The sequence below is a fragment of the Homarus americanus genome, unplaced genomic scaffold (assembly GCF_018991925.1).
Source record: "Homarus americanus isolate GMGI-L3 unplaced genomic scaffold, GMGI_Hamer_2.0 scaffold37713, whole genome shotgun sequence".
NCBI classification, from domain to species: domain Eukaryota; kingdom Metazoa; phylum Arthropoda; class Malacostraca; order Decapoda; family Nephropidae; genus Homarus; species Homarus americanus.
Genome location: NW_024743588.1, coordinates 471,827 through 493,836, shown reverse-complemented (window position 1 = coordinate 493,836; position 22,010 = coordinate 471,827). Strand labels below are relative to the sequence as shown.

At 37.8% G+C, this 22,010-nt stretch overlaps 1 protein-coding gene across 2 annotated transcripts; it reads right to left on the bottom strand.

Annotated features, from left to right (window-relative positions):
* Window positions 1-3,622: 3,622 nt before the first annotated feature.
* On the bottom strand, window positions 3,623-21,878 carry LOC121877189 (DNA replication factor Cdt1-like). 2 transcript variants are annotated; one of them, XM_042382801.1, is made up of 11 exons: window positions 21,613-21,878; window positions 16,762-17,010; window positions 15,784-16,007; window positions 15,109-15,330; window positions 14,281-14,375; window positions 14,005-14,129; window positions 13,641-13,739; window positions 9,646-9,793; window positions 7,250-7,413; window positions 6,514-6,715; window positions 3,623-6,081 (listed from the first exon to the last, which is right to left on the bottom strand). In XM_042382801.1, exons 1-11 carry the CDS (start codon window positions 21,859-21,861, stop codon window positions 5,924-5,926), a joined length of 1,935 nt encoding a protein of 644 aa, XP_042238735.1. In that variant the 5' UTR covers window positions 21,862-21,878; the 3' UTR covers window positions 3,623-5,923. The 2 variants fall into 2 exon arrangements, with proteins under 2 accessions (XP_042238735.1, XP_042238737.1); XM_042382803.1 differs by lacking the exon at window positions 21,613-21,878 and adding an exon at window positions 21,580-21,594.
* Window positions 21,879-22,010: the final 132 nt, after the last annotated feature.

Below are 22,010 nucleotides of genomic sequence, written 5' to 3'. Positions count from 1 at the left end.
AGTCCTTCCTCACTACTACAAACAAAACTACCAAGTCCTTCCCCACTCCTACACACACATACCAGTCCTTCCCACCTACACACACTAAAGTCCCACTCACCTACACACAAAACTTCAAGTCCATCCTCACTCCTTAAAACATACCAAGTCCTTCCTCATCTCCTAATGATACCAAGCCCTTACCTCACACAACACTACAAGTCCTTCACTCCACACAAACTCAAGTCTTCCTCACTCCCCATACACAACATCAAGTCCTTTCACTCTAAAACATACCCAAGTCCTTCCTCACTCCCACACAACATACCAAGTCCTTCCTCACTCCTACACAACATACCAAGTCCTCTCACTCCTACACAACAACATACCAGCCCTCCACTCCCACACAACATATCGTCCTTCCTCACCACTACACAACATACCAAGTCCTCCCTCACTCCTAAACAACATACGTCCTTCCCTCACTCCCACTACAACACCAAGTCCATCCTCACTCCCTAAACAACATATCAAGTCCTTCCCTCACTCCCACAACATACTCAAGTCCATCCTCACTCTAAACAACATACGTCCTTCCTCACCCACAACAACACAAGTCCATCCCCCCACAACAACAATCCTCCTCCCCACACAACAACCAATGCCCCACTCCTACACAACATACCAAGTCCTTCCCTGCAGAGTTAATCACCATCTATTAAGTCTCTTGACTTTTACATCTGACTTCTGAACTGTAATAATTATGTCATTGAAACTACAATTCTTGGTAGTGTTGCCAAGATATATTAAACTTTCCAGTGCCATTTTTCTATTGTAGAGTAATTCCATTGCACCAGCCCCAACATCACTGGTAAAACATAATTTACTTACGAACCATCTGTCTCTGCCTCGGCCCAGTTCAACACGACTTAAATCCATCTGGCAGTCGTGAACCTCCATCATCCAAACAGTTACCTAGCCAGTGAGCCACCATATTGGTATAATTACATAATTAGTATCATCATTAATGGGTCAAAGGCATACATATTTTAAATTGCAATTTAGAATTTGTTAAAGTCTAGAAAAGTTGTCTATATAAAGTTTATCAAACTCCAAACATATATTAGTCTTGTATTATTAAAGTAAAAGATGGCACCAATTTGCAGCCCCTTAACTAATACTAATGAGATCTATCCATACTATTAATACTGAAATGTGCTCCAATTTGGGTTACTTGATCAACAAACACCTTTCCTCAATACCAATATTTTGTTCTTTTTCCATCAGATATAATACAGTTATCTCTTATTTCATCATCTCTGACGTTTTAGCTGCTGAGTTGCACCACCATCCTCCATTTCTAATCACTTGATAACTGTCCTGTTCAGAGTGAGTCGAATGAGACAGACCTTGACTGGCCATCTAAATCTAGTTCCTATTCAATGTTCTTCCATTTACGAGAGATGAAGCGCTGGTCAGAGGAAAGGTCGAATGAAATTGACCTTTTGGACTGGCTATCTAAATCTCCAGGTCCATATTCAATAAGTTCTTTCAGTTAAACAATACAACTTTTCCTTTACCCAATAAAATAATAATGTTGTATTTTTATTGAAACATTTAATATCACAAATATAATATTGTATAGGGCCATTGCTTGTGTTAAGAGATTACTATGACTGTTTGTGAGTGCTACCCAGACCTCAACCCGATAGAGACCATTTGGACCCAGATAGTGAACGCCTGGGAACCTGAAGACAAGCTAAACACTGGTCCCGACTCCTCCTACACACCCAGGACGAGTGTGAGCAGTTTGTGAGGAACCAACCACCTATATAACCTTGTGTCTCAGTCCCAAGAAGGCTCCAGCTGTTCGTGGTTGTTAGGTATTTTTTCTCGTGTTACGTCAAGGACAAATATCTGTTCTGTACACAGCTTGAGACCATCATAACAGCTGTAGATGTGATGGAAAAGCTGGCTTCTTTCTTCACAGCTAGAGGGATAACCTGAGAAAATTGTTGCGGAGTCTGTACCGACGGGTCTCCGGTGATGCTGGGATCGAAATTGGGGTTCCAGAAGCACGTCAAGGAAGTAGTTCCAAATGCCAAGGGGGTTCATTGTATGATCCATTGTTTTGCACTGGTGTCAGAAACCCTCCCTGATGGACTTTGCACGATCCTGGAGACAGTGGTCAAATTTATCAACTTTATAAAAGCAGGAGATCTGAACTCTCGCCTTTTCCAGAACCTTTTTAAGAGACATGGATTCAGAGCATGAAGCCCTCCTCTTTTACTTCAAAGTGTACTGGCTTTCCAAGGGTAATGTTGTGAATCGAGTGTTTGAACTTCGGGGAGAGCTAAAGTGCAAGGGAAGATGATCTTTTAAGTCACTTCAATGAAGTGTTGTGGGAGCCACGTCTTGCATACCTAGCAGTTATATATGAGCAGCTAAACAGGCCGAATCTCAAACTACAAGGCAAGGAAAGAAATGCGTTTCACCTCATAGATTGTCTTCATGCATTTCTTTCCAAGCTCCAGGAAGGTCAATGCAGGAAATGTTGCCATGTTTGAGAATCTTTCAACTGTTCTTGATAAGATTAAGATCATCTGCTTGACCCATGACTCAAAACTGAAATTACTCAGCACCTGAAACCCTTGGAAAGTGAGCTCAAAAAGTACTTCCCAGAACTCGAGGAGGAAGAAGGGAAATTGGTGAGGAATCTTTCTCTGGCACTCTTAATATTGTTCCCATTCCCAATGATGTTCAAGATGAATTCCTTTATCTCAAGAACAATTCTGCTGTCAAAGGCCTATATGAAGAAAAATCACTGAATGTATTCTGGTGCTCAATGAATCCGTTGTATCCAAAAGTTAGTGAGATCGCACTTTGAGTCCGCTTGCCATTTTCTACTACCTATTTATGCGACTGATTTCCCCACCCTTCTACATATATAGAGTAAAATCTGGAAGTGATTGGACGTGGTCCTGGACATGATTGTGCTTTTTCATTGACACAGCCTCATATCAATTGCCTAACTGAATGGAAACCATGTCAGCCTTCCCTTTGAGCTGTGACAAAATATGTATAGGTCATAGGAACCTTTTTCCAACCAAACTGAAGTTTGTTGTGAAACTAGTCTAGTCACTCGTCAACAATAAACAAAATAAAAGAAAGCTGTTCTCTTCATCTGATCAGAAACATCTATTTTTCATCATTATTTGTAGGGGGTTTGGGACTAACTTGAAGGGGGACCATGAGGAATTTGAGAGTTCCTCAAGGGAGGAAATGAGTGAAAAAGGTTGAGAACCACTGCTTTAGATTACATCACTGATTTAAATGTAATTTGCTGGAACATATATCGACCCAATTGCAGTTAGTACTGGTATATATTTCCACAGACTTCCCTACCCTTGTCATTTCTACACATGAGGGGAGGTCTCTTGATAGTATACACACTACACATTTCACCAAACCCTCTTAGCACATTTTCCTTATCTCCGATACATTTTTCCATTAATCCTTTAAACCAGTTTTCTTGACCTCTTTCCTACTAAGTTTGTGTTGAATAACACTCCTCCCCCCATCCGTAGTTGTAACAGTCAACTGCATATATCAAGGAATGAAAAAAATAAATAAAAATAAAAAGTTTGTTCATAATTGTTCATTTCTGAAGTAACAAAATTTTAGTTCATTCTCTAAAAAAATATAGGTACACACTAAAAAAATTATATATACAGTACATATTCAACTTCCTATTACATGGCTAAGTACAAATACAGTACTGTATAACCACACACTGGAACTGACCTTCAAAATTCATTTATTTAAATTATTGGGCCTGTAATTTTTTTTCTATGCAATCATAAAATGACAGTCTACATGAAAGCAATATTCACAAAATACTGGAAGGCACTTGATTAAACTCTTTGAAACACACACAAAAAATGCAAAGGCACTCAGTATTAACAGGGAAGATTAATGAAGCTCCCCACACTGGCACTACTAGTACATTTTTTGCCTATTTTGCTTTACTTAAAACTACTGAAGATATCACAAACAACATAAATTCATAGGACTCGCTATTTGAAAACCAGGTACAACAAATATTTGTTCAATAAAACCAGAAAATACAATACAGGGTACTTATAGTAAATTGACCGACTCAGAGGCCAACAGGTAAAATACATGACTTCTACATTTTACAAATGGTTTATCTTAATCAATTCACATTTTAAGTCAGAAGTGGCTCCATATTCTTAACCCTTTAGTGGCAGGTAAACACTAAAGTTTCACAGATGATGGCCATTACTTACGGGTTAAAAAAAAAAAAAAACTGATGTCCTATTTCTCCACTTGGACAGTCTGCCTTAAAACTATTAACACTTTCCTACATTATGGTATATATTCTTAATAGATAATAAATAGACATCATTGCCAAACAAATACATGTAGTCAAAATATCTCGGTGAGCATTTCAGGCATTGTCGATCTGATTAGCATCCAAATATGGAGGTTGTGGTCAACTAAACTGTATTTGGGGAGAGTTTTGCAAGTCTTTTCATCTATCTATCATCTTTGTTCATCACTCATGTTTGTGTGGTTAATAATGGAGAAAAGAAACCTCAATAAATAACTGATAATGACCAAGGAGAATAATGCAAGGTAGTTCCAGAAAGCAATACTCCTGTATACGTGAATAAGGGTTAATATAAGAAAACATAACCCAAATAAGAGGCGCTGAGTGTGACGAGCGGCCAAATGCCATCCCCCAAAAATTGAGTTATATTATTATCTGTACTCCCCAGCCTTTCCTCTATCTGCAGAAAAACAAACTGTCCCGGTAGTGCAATATTTGAAAGGCCGAGAGCCATATTAGTGAATGTATGTAAAAGCATCTCTATAGCGTGTGATCTGTGCCTAGAGGCGGAATGAGGGGGAGAGGGGTACAAGCACCCATGGCCCCCAATCGTAGCCTCTCTCGCTCATAGTGACTCATCATTTTCCAGTTTCTTAGCTATGGGAGTCCATGTTTCTACAAAAATGTCATAGGAATGCTATGCAATAACACTTGAACCATTTTTTCCCAACTGGCAAAAAGGAGGGAAAGAGGGAGGGAGGGAGGGCCATTGATGACCTTTAACTTTCTGGTGTGGTCTTAATACATTATTGCTTCCATGTAATGAAAATTATACCTGAACAATGCATATTAATGAAACTGCAAACACCACCTATCAAAAACCAACTTTAAGAGCTCTACACACTACCACCTGAATGAGCTCGGTACCTTCATTGGTTCAAAAGTTATGACATTTTGAATTTTTCCAAACTTTATGAATGTTTTTTTTTTTCCATTGTGATTTTTGGCACTTGGCCCCTTGTTGCACTCGGTGCCTCATATAATCTATAGTATAATGCATTGTGTCATCACTCAGAACAATATCTCAAAACCAGTATCTTCTGAATATCAAAATTGCATTTGGAACAAAAAACTGACTATTAACAAAAACAATCACAAATTATCTTAATCAAATTCTTAAGGTTTGTAGTGCTGTATGCCATTCGCCAAACCATATTAATTACCCCATACAGTACATGAATTTTCAATGCAGTTTTATCAAATTGCCATTCTACTTGTGCCATTTAAAAAATAAAATTCACTCTAGACATGGTACAGTAACCATTATGAAATAAATTCTAACAAAATATCTTTGGTACAATAAAGTACAAAGTCCATAAAATTCTGGGTAAAACTGCAAAAAAAAAAAAAAAAATGGCAAAACGTAGTCAACATTTACTTTACTGACCCTAATCTGGTGTGTCAAGCTTTTTGTGTATATGAAAGGAATGCATTCCATTTGCTGGAAACATTAAACACACATTCATAGCTGTCATACTTGGATTCAGAACATTTGTAAATATAAAGGAAATCCAACTTCCTCGGGTGAGATTATCTCCGCTGTTTAATGGCCGACTCAAGTTTGTCCATCACTTTGCTCAACTGCTCGTTCTTGTTGATCTTAAGGAATATACCATTTCGTACTTTGTGGACTGTACACCACCCAGGAACTACTTTTATCAGCAGGTTCAAGTGGCTGTCCACTTCATCTGAAAATAATTAATGAACAATATTCATTAAACAAGGCTACCACCCGCAAAGACAATCTTACAAATTTTTAATATAAAATGGAAGCTAAATTCTTGTGATACAGTAGTCTAAATTTCTACTCAAGTTTCATTGTTGCCAACACAATTAAATAATAATAAAAATAAAACCTCATCAAACACATACCGGACACCCCAAGTTTGTTAGTGACAAGTGAAATAGACCCCAGTCCTATCAAGCTCTAAGCTAATCTTAATATAGGACTGAGGGTGAGTACTAATGGGCCCTAATCCCAATAACCTAATTAGGAATGGAACCATTTGACCTATAACCAAACTTCCTCATTTACTGTATTAATTTAAGACAGGAAAAACCATAACCATGACAAATTTTACACGCAATTTCCCTTGAAAGTCAATTCAAGGTGAACTTACTTGCACCCAGCATGGACGAGTAACTGGCAGTAACTTTGGCGGCAACAACCTCCCAGGATAAAGCAGCTTTTTTCTCTGTGATAAATATGTTGCGCATGATCCTGGATATTTCAGGCAGCCTGGACAGCATTTCCAACTCCTTGTTTTCACCGCTGCTCCTGGTCATGTCTCTGGCAATTTGGGCCGCCTCTCGAGCACGAATCTGAAACAGGTTAAGAATTTTTGTTCAGACTTTTACGCTGATATACTGTAAGCTATACTAAACATGGAATTCATAACATGTGAGAATCCTCAAGCTTTTACTCAAAGAAACCAAAAAGGAGACACAACCAATGCAATTAAAAAAAGAAAAAAAAAACACCTGACAGACAGACATGTCGCACCATATCACATCACAATGCACAGTTTTACTTAAAAGTCCCACATTACTTATTACAGTATTCCATGTTACACCCAGTATATATCTCCTCTTTCAGACACATTCAAATACAATAATACTGAATTTATAGTAAGGGATGTGTACACTTGCTTCAAATACTATCTATGATTTTGTGAGACGATATGACAAGAGGGAGGGAAATAATTGGGATCACCTGAAGATTAATAACCCTACTGCTACCCAGAAGGGGTTAGGTTGGGTAAGGTTTGTGTGTTCAATCTTTCATGTGAAATAAGATGGGTGTCTAATCTTAGAATGATCTGATAACTACCCACATACGGTAATAAGATGTTTTACCTTCTCCAACAGTGAACTTGAGACACCCTTCAAGGCTGCAGCAATGTTGGCTGGTTTGGCCACAGGGACAGGTGCTGGCTCAACTTTAACAGGAGTCTTTGCTGCTAGCTCTTTCATAGCTTTTTCCATCCGGGAATTAACCGAGAAGAGATCCTGGGCTTTATCTAGTCAATAGGGAGACATAAATGCCATGAAAAAACATAAATATCATGAAACAAGTTAACACCTACATTTAGAGAAAAAATATAACATATTATCTATAGTTACATTTCCAATCAACCTGTGAAAGTCTGGAGAGAAGAGGCTTTGTATTGCAAGTGAGACAATACTTTAATTCCCCTGAGAGAGACTATACTGTACAGCAGTCCTGATACACAAAATTATATTAAAATAACATTAAAATGTCTGTTAACCAGAAATCTACTGCACAAAAAACTATATTTTACAAAAGAAATTAACCTTTTCACTATGGGGACGTCCCATCTAATATTTTAGTTGGTTAATGCCAGATGATTTTACTCAGCAAAGAGAGGACCCCATGGCCTGTACACAAGTTGTTAAAAAAATTTAGAATTTTTTATATCTGAAAAGTGAGTAAATGATGAAAAATTGGACATTCAGGTTCAGTGATTATGCTTGGTGGTGTGAAAGTAGGAGGTTAGTGTACATGCATTTGCAGAAACTTATACTGTACAGTACTGTAATCACACTGACAAGAACATACTGTACAGTACCATAGCTTTTTACATGTTTTCCTTGGGCACACATTTTTCAAAAGCCTCTTGGATCCATAATTTTTGGTTGACAAATACTTTATACATAATACGAACAATGACACTTTGGATGTACAGTATAGTGTCCCCCCCCCCCCCAAGACGTGGATTTTAACTGCGCAGAACCCAACTACAGTAATACTGTATCTCCATTAGCCAGAATCCCTCAAACCCGGAACTCTCCAATAGCTGGAATTGAAATTTTCTCGAAAAATCATTTCCAAAGCCAGAATTTTCCAGAAATTTCTGACTTTGGGAATGATTTTCCGAGGGGCACATTTTCTGGAAAATTCTAAGAAAAATTTCCCAGTATAGTACACAGAAAATTCCATGGATGTTTTTTTTTCTGGTTTTGAGAGATGAAAAACGGGCACATTTTCCGGAAATTCCAAAATAACTTTTTTGGTACCTGGAAAATTCCAGGGATGGGGGATATTTTACCGGGTTGCAACGATGATTTAATGCACAATATCTGGAACTTCCAACATTTTTCCATTACCTGGAAAATTCCGGGGATGAGGGATTTTTTCCTGCCTTGGGAGTTGTCCCATTACCCAGAAATTTCTCATTCCCGGAAGTGCTCTGCCCCAATTGTTCCGGCTAATGGGAGATTCTTAAGTACGCAGAACTCCCAAATACGCGGGAGTAAATTTCCATGTGACTGCTGATTGGCTGAGTGGCCACTAGCAACCATTAACACATGAGGATGTCACCAATGATGCGGACGCCAGTCCCAAATCTCCTCTCCTCAAGACACTACAGCGACAGCTTCCGTGAATACCCCACCTACTGCTGTTGGGACTCCAGCACCTGCCCAGCCAGGCAGAAGAGTGAAGTCAATGACCCTGGCATGCAAGAACAACATAATAGACTGGCTGGACAATGGCAAGAAAGTGATTATTCTTCTTATTTAACGGCTTATTTTTGTTTTATTAGTCACCTTATATGACTATGGTACACATTTAACTAAGGGTAACTTTCATAGAGGTGATGTGCAGAAAAGTGCTATGAAAGACCAGTTTTGAGTTCATGTTGTGTATCTAGAGGGGTCCCGGAACCATTTGTTTTTCCCCATTAGTTTATAGTACCCAAGTATGCGCCGCTCCGTTGGCACCAATTACCCCTGTACTTGGGGGGAGCACTGTACAGTACAGTAAGTCCCCGCTTAACGTTGTAGTTACATTCTTGAAAAACACAATGTTAACGGAATCATCACCGAGACTCGGAGGGTTTAAAACCTCCATAAGCAAGGCTTATGACTTTGCATTGCTTCTTCACAACACTAGCACTTAATGGGCGCTTGGAAGCCATTTTGAATGGTTACAGTCGAGTATTTAGAGCAAAAAACACTTAAACATGCATGTACACTGTGGAAGCCTAACAAAGACTGGAGACGCTTGGGGACGCTGTGACACTCCTCGAGAGAGCGTAGCGTGCCAAAATGAGAGAGGGTGATGCGCCATACAAAGTAGTCAGTGACGATGTTATAACGAATCAGTTGGGACGTTGTCGGAATCATGGGTATCTACAGAGTAGAGACGTTATAACGAAACAATGTTGTCGGGGGCAACGCTAAACAAGGACTCAGTGTAATTAAAAGTCAGCCATAATAGAAATACTCACCAAGAATATCTCTGGCAGTCTCAAATTTCTCAGCGATGGGTGGCTGTGGCAGAGGAGCTTCCTCAATATCTGGCATATCTTCGAGTGGGAATGATGGATGCCACCTTTTAATGTTCATGCCTGAGCTTATGATGGGTGGGTCGAGGGACTGTATAAAAAAAAAAAAAAATTATTAGTTTTCCTTTCTGAGTAGGAAAGGCATATTACATTGTAAAGTGCATATAACAGACTAAATGGTGTAATAGCATTGCACTGAAGACATGAAAAGTAAATGATGGAAGTAGGTAATGGCGTTAAATGATAAAACAAACAAAGAGCCCACATTGGGAACACAGGAGGATGTATAGTCCCCTTCACTAGTGCATTTACATGGGCTTGTCAGGTTTTGTGCAGTGTGGGGGGCTGTGTTCATTCACACTCGACAAAAGGAATCAAAGTAAAAAAATATGAAAACAAATATCGCAATGTAATGATTTCTGGAATGTTTATATGTTTAATAAGACATACATTAATTAGACTGTTATTAGCTCATAACTTTTGCATAGCGGACGGTGGTACAGCAAAGTGAAGTGACATAAGGGGATGGGGGGGGGACAGGTGCCTCTCTACCTACAGGCATGGTATCTGTGAATGATAAATTATTAACACTCAATTTAAGCTTAAGTTTATATCTATTATTTTCCTTGTCTGCTGTGTTATGCAGATAACATTCAAACTGTTCATGTTAAACTTTGGCCAAGGTGTGGACAAGAGGTTTGTTGCTTGCTAGAACAATCTACTATACCACAGTATGTTGGGAGAAAACCATAATCATTGCTGTAAATACATTCACATCCTTGAATAATGGGTGCACTGAGCCAGTAATACTAGGTAAGAAATATTTTCATAAATTTATATATTATATATCTGGTGGCATATACAGTATTGATTGTTTAAATACCTGTATATACCTGTATAACTTGATGTAATCACAATGTTTGCGTATATTAACGTTTCTTCTACAGGTATGATCGCCTCAACATATAATTATGAGGAGACGGAGTGGACAAGTGAGGACACTTGACGCTTGATGCAGGTATATTTGCAAAACTGCAAGTCTTCTTTCTCCCATCCCTTCGAGAGAGAAACTTCCATTTCCCTCTAGGCCCCATAAATTTTGTACAGGAAGATGTCCTGTAAAAAGGGCAAGGATTGTTCAGTAGTGGTTCAATGACCAAAAACACTTTCAGCTACTGAACTGGACTGGCCTAGCAAGGGTTGCGATATAAACTCCATAAAGAAATCGATGTTTGTGTGAAGTCTTTTTATCTTTATCCTAATCACAATTTCACGAGCTGAAGGAGTACCCCAGCTGTTGTTTGGCACAATATATTTTCTTTCCTAAAGCATTATCTAATTGTCTATCAGTTGCATTCACGGACAAGGGAGGCTAAGGCCACTTGAGATACATGTTTGGTGTTGAGAAAGAAGGCTGCTGTAATATTGTAAATGTGTGAATGGAGTAGTGTGTGTGTGTGTGGTTTATATGGAACAACCTGTTGTATAGTAGTCATTATTATTACTTTATACAGTGATATCCCCATTAGTCGGAACAATTAGTGCAGAGCATTTCCGGGGTCTGAGAGATTTCTGGCTAACCAGGTGACTTTCTCAAACCCAGAAAAATCCTCCTTACCCGGAAACATTTCCGGTTATTGGAAATACTTTTCGAATGTCTAAACTATACATCTTGCACAGACAAATACTAGCTCCCATAAGGAGTTTCAGTTCGATTAACGAAATCCTTACGACAAACACGTTTTGTTGTGCGCATCAGCTGATCGGCTAGTCCGCCAATACAGTAATCGATTCTATGTTTACATTCGTTTCCAATGGAGTAAATATCAAGAAAGTTGTGCTCTTTAATATTTCTGCATTTTTTATATTAAAATTATTGGTCATTCTGAAATTTAGTTAACATATTGATAATATATGCAGTACAGGGAACAGTTTTTGTGTGCCAATCAGCTGATTGAATCACCCAACATTGCTTCTCAGTTTAACTTTGTTTACAGTGGGGTGAACATCCAGTTTGTTGGTCTCTTGAATATTTTTGCATTTTTCCATTAAAATTATTGGTCATTCTGAAATTTAGTTAACATATTGATAATATACAGTGCAGAAATTATTATGAAACACGATAGAACCAATGCACTTTGTAAAGATTATGGCATGTCATCATCGACTGCCTCTGCAATCAGCCGTTTGGTATGTATAACAAAGCTGCCGGGAATACAACATACACACCTCAAAGTAAGTTAAAATACAGTATTCTATTGTTTTTTATTTATTATTGTACAGTACTGTATTTAGTTTATATTTAATGTTTTGTTTATCCTATTACTGGTATACTGTACTTTACATGTATACTTTTTGTGAGAGTTTATAACCAATTATCCAATATCCCATTGAAAGAACAGATTCTGTTAACGAAATTTTCGGTTAACGAACGACTGTGGAACGAATTGTGTTTGTCAACCGAGGGACCACAACACAGATTATGTCAAAATACTAGATCAGAAGAAAACCTTCCATTGTCGACAGTGATAAATAAATATGAAATGTTCCATTGGCAACATTAGTGTTGCCAACATGTTTCTATTTTAATAAAAGCGGTAGACAATAGTCTGAAGTCTCCTCCACCGCACATCATTTATTTGGAAACATATTCAAGACATATTGTTACCTTCATACTGGTTTCAAAGATTATAATGTCTTAAATGGAAACGGATTGAAAATTTTGTATGTGACAGGTGTTGAACACTGATTACGGTGTTGTTATCAATGATCAGTCAATTCACACCTCTCCCTCAGCCATGATTCCTATACAGATAAAGTAATAGATATAGCCAATAAGATGGTAATTAGTAGTGCTTTGAAAAAGTCATATTTTCATTGACAGTTCACCATCTTACACAACCATACATGATATGCACCTCGGATACTGAGACAAATGGCAAGCACCATATATTACAGTATTAGTATTACATGTTTTATTTACTTTATTAGAATGGTATAGTAGATTGTTCTAGCAAGCAACAAATAAATGTGAATAAAGAATCACTGCAATTGACTTCAAACCTCCTCTTGTCTACCTTGGCCAAAGTTTAACATGAACAGTTTGAATGTTATCTGCATAACACAGCAGACAAGGAAAATAATAGATATAAACTTAAGCTTAAATTGAGTGTTAATAATTTATCATTCACAGATACCATGCCTGTAGGTAGAGAGGCACCTGTCCCCCCCCCATCCCCTTATGTCACTTCACTTTGCTGTACCACCATCCGCTATGCAAAAGTTATGAGCTAATAACAGTCTAATTAGTGTATGTCTTATTAAACATATAAACATTCCAGAAATCATTACATTGCAATATTTGTTTTTATATTTCTTTACTTTAATCCCATAGTATGTTTACTAATGCGAGTTTCCTTCTGTTGAATGTAAGCGAACACAGCACTGCCACACTGCACAAAACCTGAAGAGCACCTGTAAATGCACTAGTGAAGGGGACTGTACACTTGCTCCAAAAGGTCTCTTTATTAAGGAGTCTGATGAATTTCAAAATGATCACCGCAAATCCTGTTGTCTTGGTAAGGTCATCAAAATTCTTCATCCATTGTGTCATTGTCTCACACAAAATCCTAGAGATACTTTTTGGAGAGAGTGTACCTATTGATTGAATGAAACTGCAGAGGCATAATGAGATAGGGTCACTGGTAGGGCTTTCATACATCACCCAGTGGTGTATGCTGCCACAATGGTTAAGAAAAACCCTCACCACTCATACAAAAATACACAAGCAACGAAGTACAAATGTTTAAAAAATATGTCTAAAACAAATATAACTTGTAAACTCATAATAATGTAAATTATGTAATACATTTTCATCCCTTTCTCCATCACTTTGAAAGGATTACTCTTGTTCCATTACAAATTTGATTTCACATTACCTGAAGGAACTCATCGTGGTGATTCCTCAAGATGTCCACCAAGGAGTTGTGGAATATATTGCGGCGCTCAACCATCACTATGGAATCCATTTTGCGAAACTAAGAAAATAAAAATAAAATAAAAATAAACGAAGAAGTTGACTTAATATAATATAATACTTTGTTTCATAATTTTTATATCTCTCCCACTTGTATATGGGCTGGGGGACTGATATAGAAAAGGGAGGAAAAATGGAGTGAAGTCACAACTAGACATTTATTCCCAGTAATATAATATATGCATTTTAATCATTACCTTCAAGGGACCATTCACCAAATATACTGATAATGAGTGCCACCTATATCAATGCAATATTTTACTGACCTTAGAATTTTCAGGACGAGCAACTTCATCAAACCTGGAGGCAAGGTTTTGAGTGGAGGATGGTTTATATGCCAAATTAGCTGTAACTGTTAATTCATAGGGATTGCTGGGTTTGTCTCTTGCACCTGAAATTCCATATAAAGTATACATATATATAATTTTCTAAGAATAATGACCTCGACAAGACACAACCATTTCTTTTTTTTTAATCATAAGGCCAAATATCAAACCCCTTCAACTCTGTACTTTGTTTCATCTGCAGAACATTAAATTTACCTGTATTTTTGTGATACTTGTTGCTTTCCTGCTTGAAGATATAAGCAAGTGGGAACACAGTTTTTATCTGCCCGAGGTACTTCTCCTGAAACGCCCTACAGATACAACACAATTAGTGAAAAATCTAATTATAAAAAACTAGCTGGACACAAAGGTCAAAAGTTCACTCCCTCCCAAAATGATGCAGTATTGACTCCAAATGAGATAAAACAGCACACCCACAACAGATGACAGTCAGGGTAAGGCAGTTCGGACTCATTCCCGTGACTTGGTTTCACCATGGGGAGCGAACTTTTGTTTAACTGTACAGTACAATGTAGTTTAACTTCAACAATATGTTAGTCTGCCTCAATCGCGACTACCCTTTGCTCACCTTTATCGTGATGCCTAAATTAATGGTGCAGCATCCTCAAGGCAGAACTATAAGGAAGTTATGACCTGTATGTTTCTACCCTACAAATTTCCTTACAGATATAGTAATAAGTACAGTAATTCCTACTTCTGCTACATTCTTATCTTTTTTTTACTTATATCTTTTTTGGGTGGTGTACTATATTATAAAAAAACTGTGGTGCACAACAATACCTGTCATATATCAAGAGCCAATTTTTACATAATCAATTAATAAACAATACAGTATTTTCTAAGCTTCTGCCATATGTGTTTCTGTATAGTAATATGTGGGAGAGGAAAACTAAGACAGACACAAACAGCACAAACCTACAGCCTGTAGGTTTGTGCTGGTTTTGCTGGTATTAACACAGCACAGTAGTTGTGCAGTATACTGTACTCAACAGGTTCAAGTTATATCCAAACATCTATTAATACCTTCTCAACATTTCCTGGACGGCCGGCTTTAACTTGCTGTATGTGATAACTTCTTGTCTGTTGTGGAGGAGAGAGACAACTGTGTCAATGGCCCGAAAAACTTCCTTTATTAAGCGGTATTTGTATGGCAGCACAAGCTCATCTGATGGCTTCTCCACCAGATGCTGGAAGCGTTCATAGGCAGGAGCCTTGACTGGAGTCTTCAGAGGGGTTTTACATGGGCTGGAAGTATACATATGTGGATCAATCAATTTTATGAAATTACCCGGTATGTTAAGTCCAATTACCGATATTCAAACAATGCTAATTAATATAAAACAAATCACAAATTCATCTATATTAATTTTGTTTGATGAGCTTGGGAATTGACACCATAATTTATTTCTCATATTCCTAATCATGCCCTGATGGAAACATTTAACACTATTATAGTGCTGCAAACACTAAAACTGACCCTTCATAAAATTTAAAATAAACAAAAGATAAAAGAAAATGTTACTATGGCAGCTATTGAAATATTAATAATGAACTATAACATATCTGCATTATAATCTATAATAAAACCAACATTCTAAAAATACCCATTCAAAACAATAATGCATCAAAGGTGCTACTGTGTTCTCAAATGTTTCAGTTAATGGTAGGTTTGTTTCTACACCAATGTCAGTCTCTTACCTAATGGGAATTTCAACATCCACTGATGTAAACTTCTTCAAATGCAAGCTTGTGCCCCTTTTACACGGTGAGGGTGGTTCAACTGACTGTAGATCAGAAATAGTACTTTCCTTGAACTGTTGGAGTTTTTCACTGCACTGGTTCACCTTTAGAAGTCTGGCACGTAACTCATCCAGTCTTCTACATTTCCCTAAACGTTCTTTTATCTCCTCTGGTGTTAACTTCTGTTGAAGATAATATATTTAGGCAAGAAGAAACTAATTATACTTATATGTACTGCAGTAATATTGTATTAATGAACAGGAATGTACATTAATTTGAATAACAATAGTAATAATATCAGCAACAATAGTAAGAGCAATAATAATAACAACAATGATGATAATAATGATACTACAGTAATATCTCCGCTAGCCGGAATCTCTCAAACCCTGAATTCTTCGATAGCCAGAATTGAAATTTTCTCGGAAAATCGTTCCCAAAGCTGTAATTTTCCGGAAAATTCCGGCTTTGGGAATGATTTTCTGAGGGACACATTTTCTGGAATATTCCCAAAAAATTTCCCAATACCTGGAAAATTCTGGGAATAGGGGTTTTTTCTTCTTCCCGAATTTGAGATATGAAAATCAGGTGCATTTTCTGGAAATTCCGAGACAATTTTTCCGTTACCAAGAAAATTCCGGGGATGAGGGATACTTTTCTGGGTTCGAGAAATATGTAATGGGCAATTTCTGGAACTTCCGCGAAAATTTTTCCGTTACATTGAAAATTCCGGGGATGAGAATTTTTTTCCGGCTTTGAGAGAGTTGTCTATTGTAATGTACTATTAATATGAATGATCTAAGTCCATAAAAGTACTGTACTCTTCAAAACTACCACACCTGTACATACACTACTATATATACAGCATATATTGACTGGTTGCTTTGCTCTAAAAGTTGCCCTTAAAATGAAACACAACCCCAGTACCATACTAACATCTGAGGTGGTGTTAGAGCCCATGTTAAGTTTCTTCTTGGCTGATCTCTGTATATTGACTGGCTGCCCACTAATTTTACTCTCAGGACCTTCTGGTGTATTGAGCCCATCCTCCTCAATCTGCTTCCTCTTCTTCCTTTTGGAGTCTTCATCTTCACCTCTTTTTCTTTTAGGAGTTACAGGAGGAGTGGAATTTTCTTCAGCATTCAAGTAAGGTGTTGGATTGACAACTTTTTCATTTGCTCGAGTCTGCAAAATAAATTACCTTTTCTTATAAACTGAATGTAGGCAACAGAACCTAATAACTTTACTTTCATTTTGAATCCATTTAATGGTTTTCCATTTCCTATACATCTTCAAGAAAGAATAAGATGTGTCCCACAACCAAGCTGCTGAGGAAACAGTGAGCACAGATTTGGAGTTTGCAAAAACAACTTCAGGGTCTACATGCCAAGGACTGCAACACCCCACAGAAACTCATTGAAAATCCTTGAAGGTATCTTGACCCACAAGTTTTGAAGTTTTTTGAATCACAGATCAAACACTGCCACTGAAAGGAAAAAAAGGGGGGGGGGAGCGGGGGGTTCAAGAACATATATTTTTTTGGCATGAGCTACATACAGTGTGGCTCCCCAAAAAATTTTAAATGTAGGCTGGAACTATAATGCCTTTACAGTATTCAAAACATGACTGAGACACCAAACATGACTGGTGCCAGTACCGCAAGAGTGTCTCGATGACGCTGATTTAAACATGAATATTAGTAGAATGAAAAATGTTTAAATTACGTCTATTGCATCATTTACGCCCACTAAGATCAGATTAATGTTGTAAATTATTGTTCAAGAAAAAGTTTGGTTATGTTGAGCCACAGTCCCATCATTTAGGGAGGAATTATCAAAATAAAGAGTGCACATATCAGTATGTTCCACTTAATGAAACATCAAAAAGTCTTTTTACTGATGAATCTGTTCAGAGTGAATACAGTAAGACAATGGTGGCCCAGATTAATGAATCAAGCAGTTATGGAAAATGTTATCAAGATATTACTGATGGACAAGCTTTCAGTAGTAACATGCTATTCAAATATAATCCAAATTCACTAAGGATTATTCTTTATCAAGATGCCTTTGAGGTTTGCAATCCAATTGGCTCTAGTAGAAAAAACATAAGATTCTTGCTGTAACAAAGAACAGAACAAACCGTGAAAAGTGAATTAGAAATTAACGGCAGTGATGATGAAAATCAAGTAAAAAGTGAAAAACAGATGGAGGAACTAATGGTGATATTTCAGTACTTGGGAAAAAAGGATGGTACAAAGCAAATAAAAACAATGACAACCAAAGTAATTTGAGTGGTCAAGTGAATAGCCAGACAGAAAATGGATAAGAATGTGGGAAAGGAAGAAAAGATGAAGGGAAGAAAATGGATCCAATTGGAAAAGATGATTCATGGTGGGAAAAGGTGGAACATGTACAAAGCTGGACAGTGCGAGCAGTTAGTGGTAGTAAGGTGATGATAAGTAAGAGGGATGGAAAAGAAATAGCCAAAAAGGAGGCAAAAAAAAAGGAATAATAGTACATATGAAGAAGGAAAAAGAGACAAAAAAAGGAAAAAAGTAAGTAAACTATTTTTTTTATTTCATTATTAGAACAATAATTAAGATGTACATAATGTTTGCAACTTTAAATGTGAATGGTCTAAATAGTTTAGGTAAACAAATGCAACTATTATCTGTTGTTAAGTATTATTTTTTTTACTTTATCCTTTCGGCCACTGATCGCTTGTTAGCCGCTACGATCGGTCACGACTTTTTCCTTTATATTCTTCACCAAAAGGTCGCCCGCAGGCCGCCAAGGATCGGTCACGCTCTGTCACGCATCATTGTTGGCAATACTGGGCATGCACTGCCCTGAATGTACCTGAACCCAGCCCAGTGTTGGTCAAGTCTTCTTTGAAAGAGCTTCCACACTCTGGTGCCACAACACTTTCTGGTAGATTGTTCCAGAAGAGGCTTAGGAACCCCACTCCGAAAAAGTTTGCCTGCTTTCCTCGACTTGCGCCTTCAATCTTGAGCTGTGACCCCTGGTGGGGCGAGCGTCCGCCAGCTCCAAGTAAGGACACTCAACTGAGTAGTGCCCCCTGAGATGCTTATAAACCTCAACTAGGTCCCCCCTTGCCCGTCTGTAGTATAAGCTAGGCAAGTTCAGGCGCTCCAATCTCGCAGGGTAGCTGAGATGCCGAAGTGCAGGCACCAGCTTGGTGGCCCTCCTTTGAACATTTTCAACCAACTGACAGTCCCTAGCATATCTCGGGGACCAGATGGGGTGACAGTACTCCAGATGGGGAAGCACTTCACTCCTGAAGATCGTCACGAGGGACGGACCGTCTAGATATCTGAACGACCTTCTTATAAGACCCAATAATTTATTTGCCTGATTTACCTTCTTCTCACAATGGCCCGAGAACTTCAGCTCCTTGTCAACATACACACCTAGGTCCTTCTCATTAATACAGTCTCAACTTGTGTAGCCTTTTCTTTCTCATCCATACATATGGTACGCCTCCTACTGCTAGCTTCCAGGTGTGGCCCTTCTTACACTTCGTGATATTGAATCTTCAGCAGCCATTCCTTCGACTATTCCTGGAGCCCACAGAGGTCCTTCTGCAGCTCTTTCTCACAGTCCGCTTTGTCTTTAACTCAACACCCTTGGCCATCGGGCAAACATTTGTATGGAGGAGTGTACAACGCTAGCATATCATTAAGGAAACAAATAAACAACAGCGGCCTAATATACACTACCTCAAGCGGTACTCCACTTGTTATAAGGGGTACAGATGACGATTTTCATAAGAGTTAATCATCACACATTGCTGCGGTCATGTAGAAAGTCTTCTATCCACGCTTAGGACATTTCCTAATTCGTATTCTTTCCAGTTTGATTTCAGCCTTCAAGGTACACTGTCGTAAAGCCTTGGCAAAATCTAGTAAATATTGTCGATACATTTCACCCCGCTCTAGAACATGGGTCCAAATATCCAATACCTGAGCAATGTGTCAAGCAAGAGCTTCCGCATAAAACCGTGTTGGCAATCTTTACAAGGTTGTTTTCAGTAGATGTTCCATCGCTGGGTATCTCTGATAATACTCTCAAGCATTTTACATATTATGCTGGTCATCCTTATGATACAGGAACATAATGTTAAGGATCCAGGGAAATTAACTTGTCTAAATCATTACTTCAAAATTATTATAAACAGGACACATTTGTTAAAAGGAGGAACTGCACTATTAGTTAGAAAAAATTCCACTTTCAAAATACTCAACTATGAGATGGATGAGAATGGCCAAATTTTATGTGTCAGAGTATCCGTGTTAGACCATATAATTCCCATTATTAATATTTATGCCCCATCAGGGAATACAAGGAAAGGAGAGAGAAGAACTGTTTTCTGATGATTTATTATATTATATGAGAAATAATATTGAAAATATAATGATTGGGGGAGACTTTAACTGTGTTACCAGCATGAGAGATTGTAGCAATCATGACAACAAAGGTTTAGTGTCCAAAGCTTTATCAACTCTTATAAAGGATATAAAACTTAAGGATGTTGCCATGATACATAACTATCAACCTGAGTTTACATATGTTAGGGATAAATATGGGTCAAGAATTGATAGGCTTTATGTTAAAGGGCTTGAGAACAAAATAGTAAAATGTGATACGGTTCCAGTCAGTTTTTCTGACTATTCAATGGTTCTGTCAAAAGTAAACATTAACAAAAATATAAAAGTAGGTAAAGGTTTCTGGAACCTGAATTGTAGTATTTTAAACACTGATGAGGTACAGGGAAACTTTGGAGTGTTTTGGAAACATGTTAAGGAGAAAATAAGCACATACTAGAATATTTTACAGTGGTGGGAACAATGTGCTAAACTAGAATGTAAGAACTTTTTTTATATAAATATGTAAAAGAATGTCTCAAGAAAAATATGGGTTAATTAATATATTTTAAAGTAGGTTAAGAGAACTTTATGAAGAAGCTAAATACCTTGATGTGAATTATGAAGAAATAAAGGCACTGAAAATCAGAATAAATGAATTGAGGAACAAAATTTGTGAAGGTATTAAAATAAGATCCAGAATAAAAGACAATAGAAGGAGAAAAGCTTCTGGCCATTTGATCTGTAAAGAAAAAAGTAACGGAAACAAGGAATTAATTACTAAGGTTGGTCAACTAAAAAAACTGGCAATTTCCGACGGAAATCAAGGTCAGAACCAATCAAAACACACGATAATACAATAGAAAAACATAGGTATGACCTTCTAACATTGAACTATTATAAATTTACCAGATTTTAATTTCACTGACTAGTGTCACAATGGCCATGGCGCGCCCCAATGTTTTAAACTACTGAAACATTTAGGTTAGTTTTCTCCCCCACCCAAAAAACCTGATTTACCAGGTTCTCCCCCATTATTGTGTGTGTGTGGGGGCAAAAGACGAGCAATTTCCCCCCAAAATGAAGGTCAGATGCGTTTAACACACCAAAATACACTGGAAAAACATTGATCAACCCCTAGGGACTCATGCTCTAAAATAAAAATTTACCGGAATGTTTTATCCCGATTACAAAGCTAAAATTCAATTCAATATTATCTGGACCACCACCATCACTTATTGTTTAAAGTTTAGAACTGGATGCAGCCTCTCTCCAGAACGTCATCCGTGAGTAATATGTGACCCCTCTCTGAGTCCTTGGCCTTCCCCACCAATGATCACTTGGTACACCCTTAAAGAACTGTCACCTACCACAACATCCTGAGGTAAAGAACTGTCACCTACCACAACATCCTGAGGTTCAACGCTGGGTAGAGACGAGACCTTGGCAGCAACCTTCCCCAGTAACACTTTAATGTCCTGTGTCCCGGCTTCTCGCGCCCTCTTCACCTGTCCCTTCTTCGTGGCGACTCCTGGTGGTGTGCCTTTTCCATTCTTAATTAAATTGGTCTCTCGGACACCTTTCCTCGCCTTGAAGAACTGATGTAAGTCAGTTTGTGTGGCCGCCATGGTAAACACTCCACTACCCGCCATAAGTCTTTACCTAAACTCGTTTTTCATTAATACAGTTTAAAGTCTTTGTATCTATCCCATATCCATTTTGTACTATTTATTCACTATATATTTTAACAATTTATTTTTTTATTTAATTTATAAATATAATATACATTAATTTGTAGTTT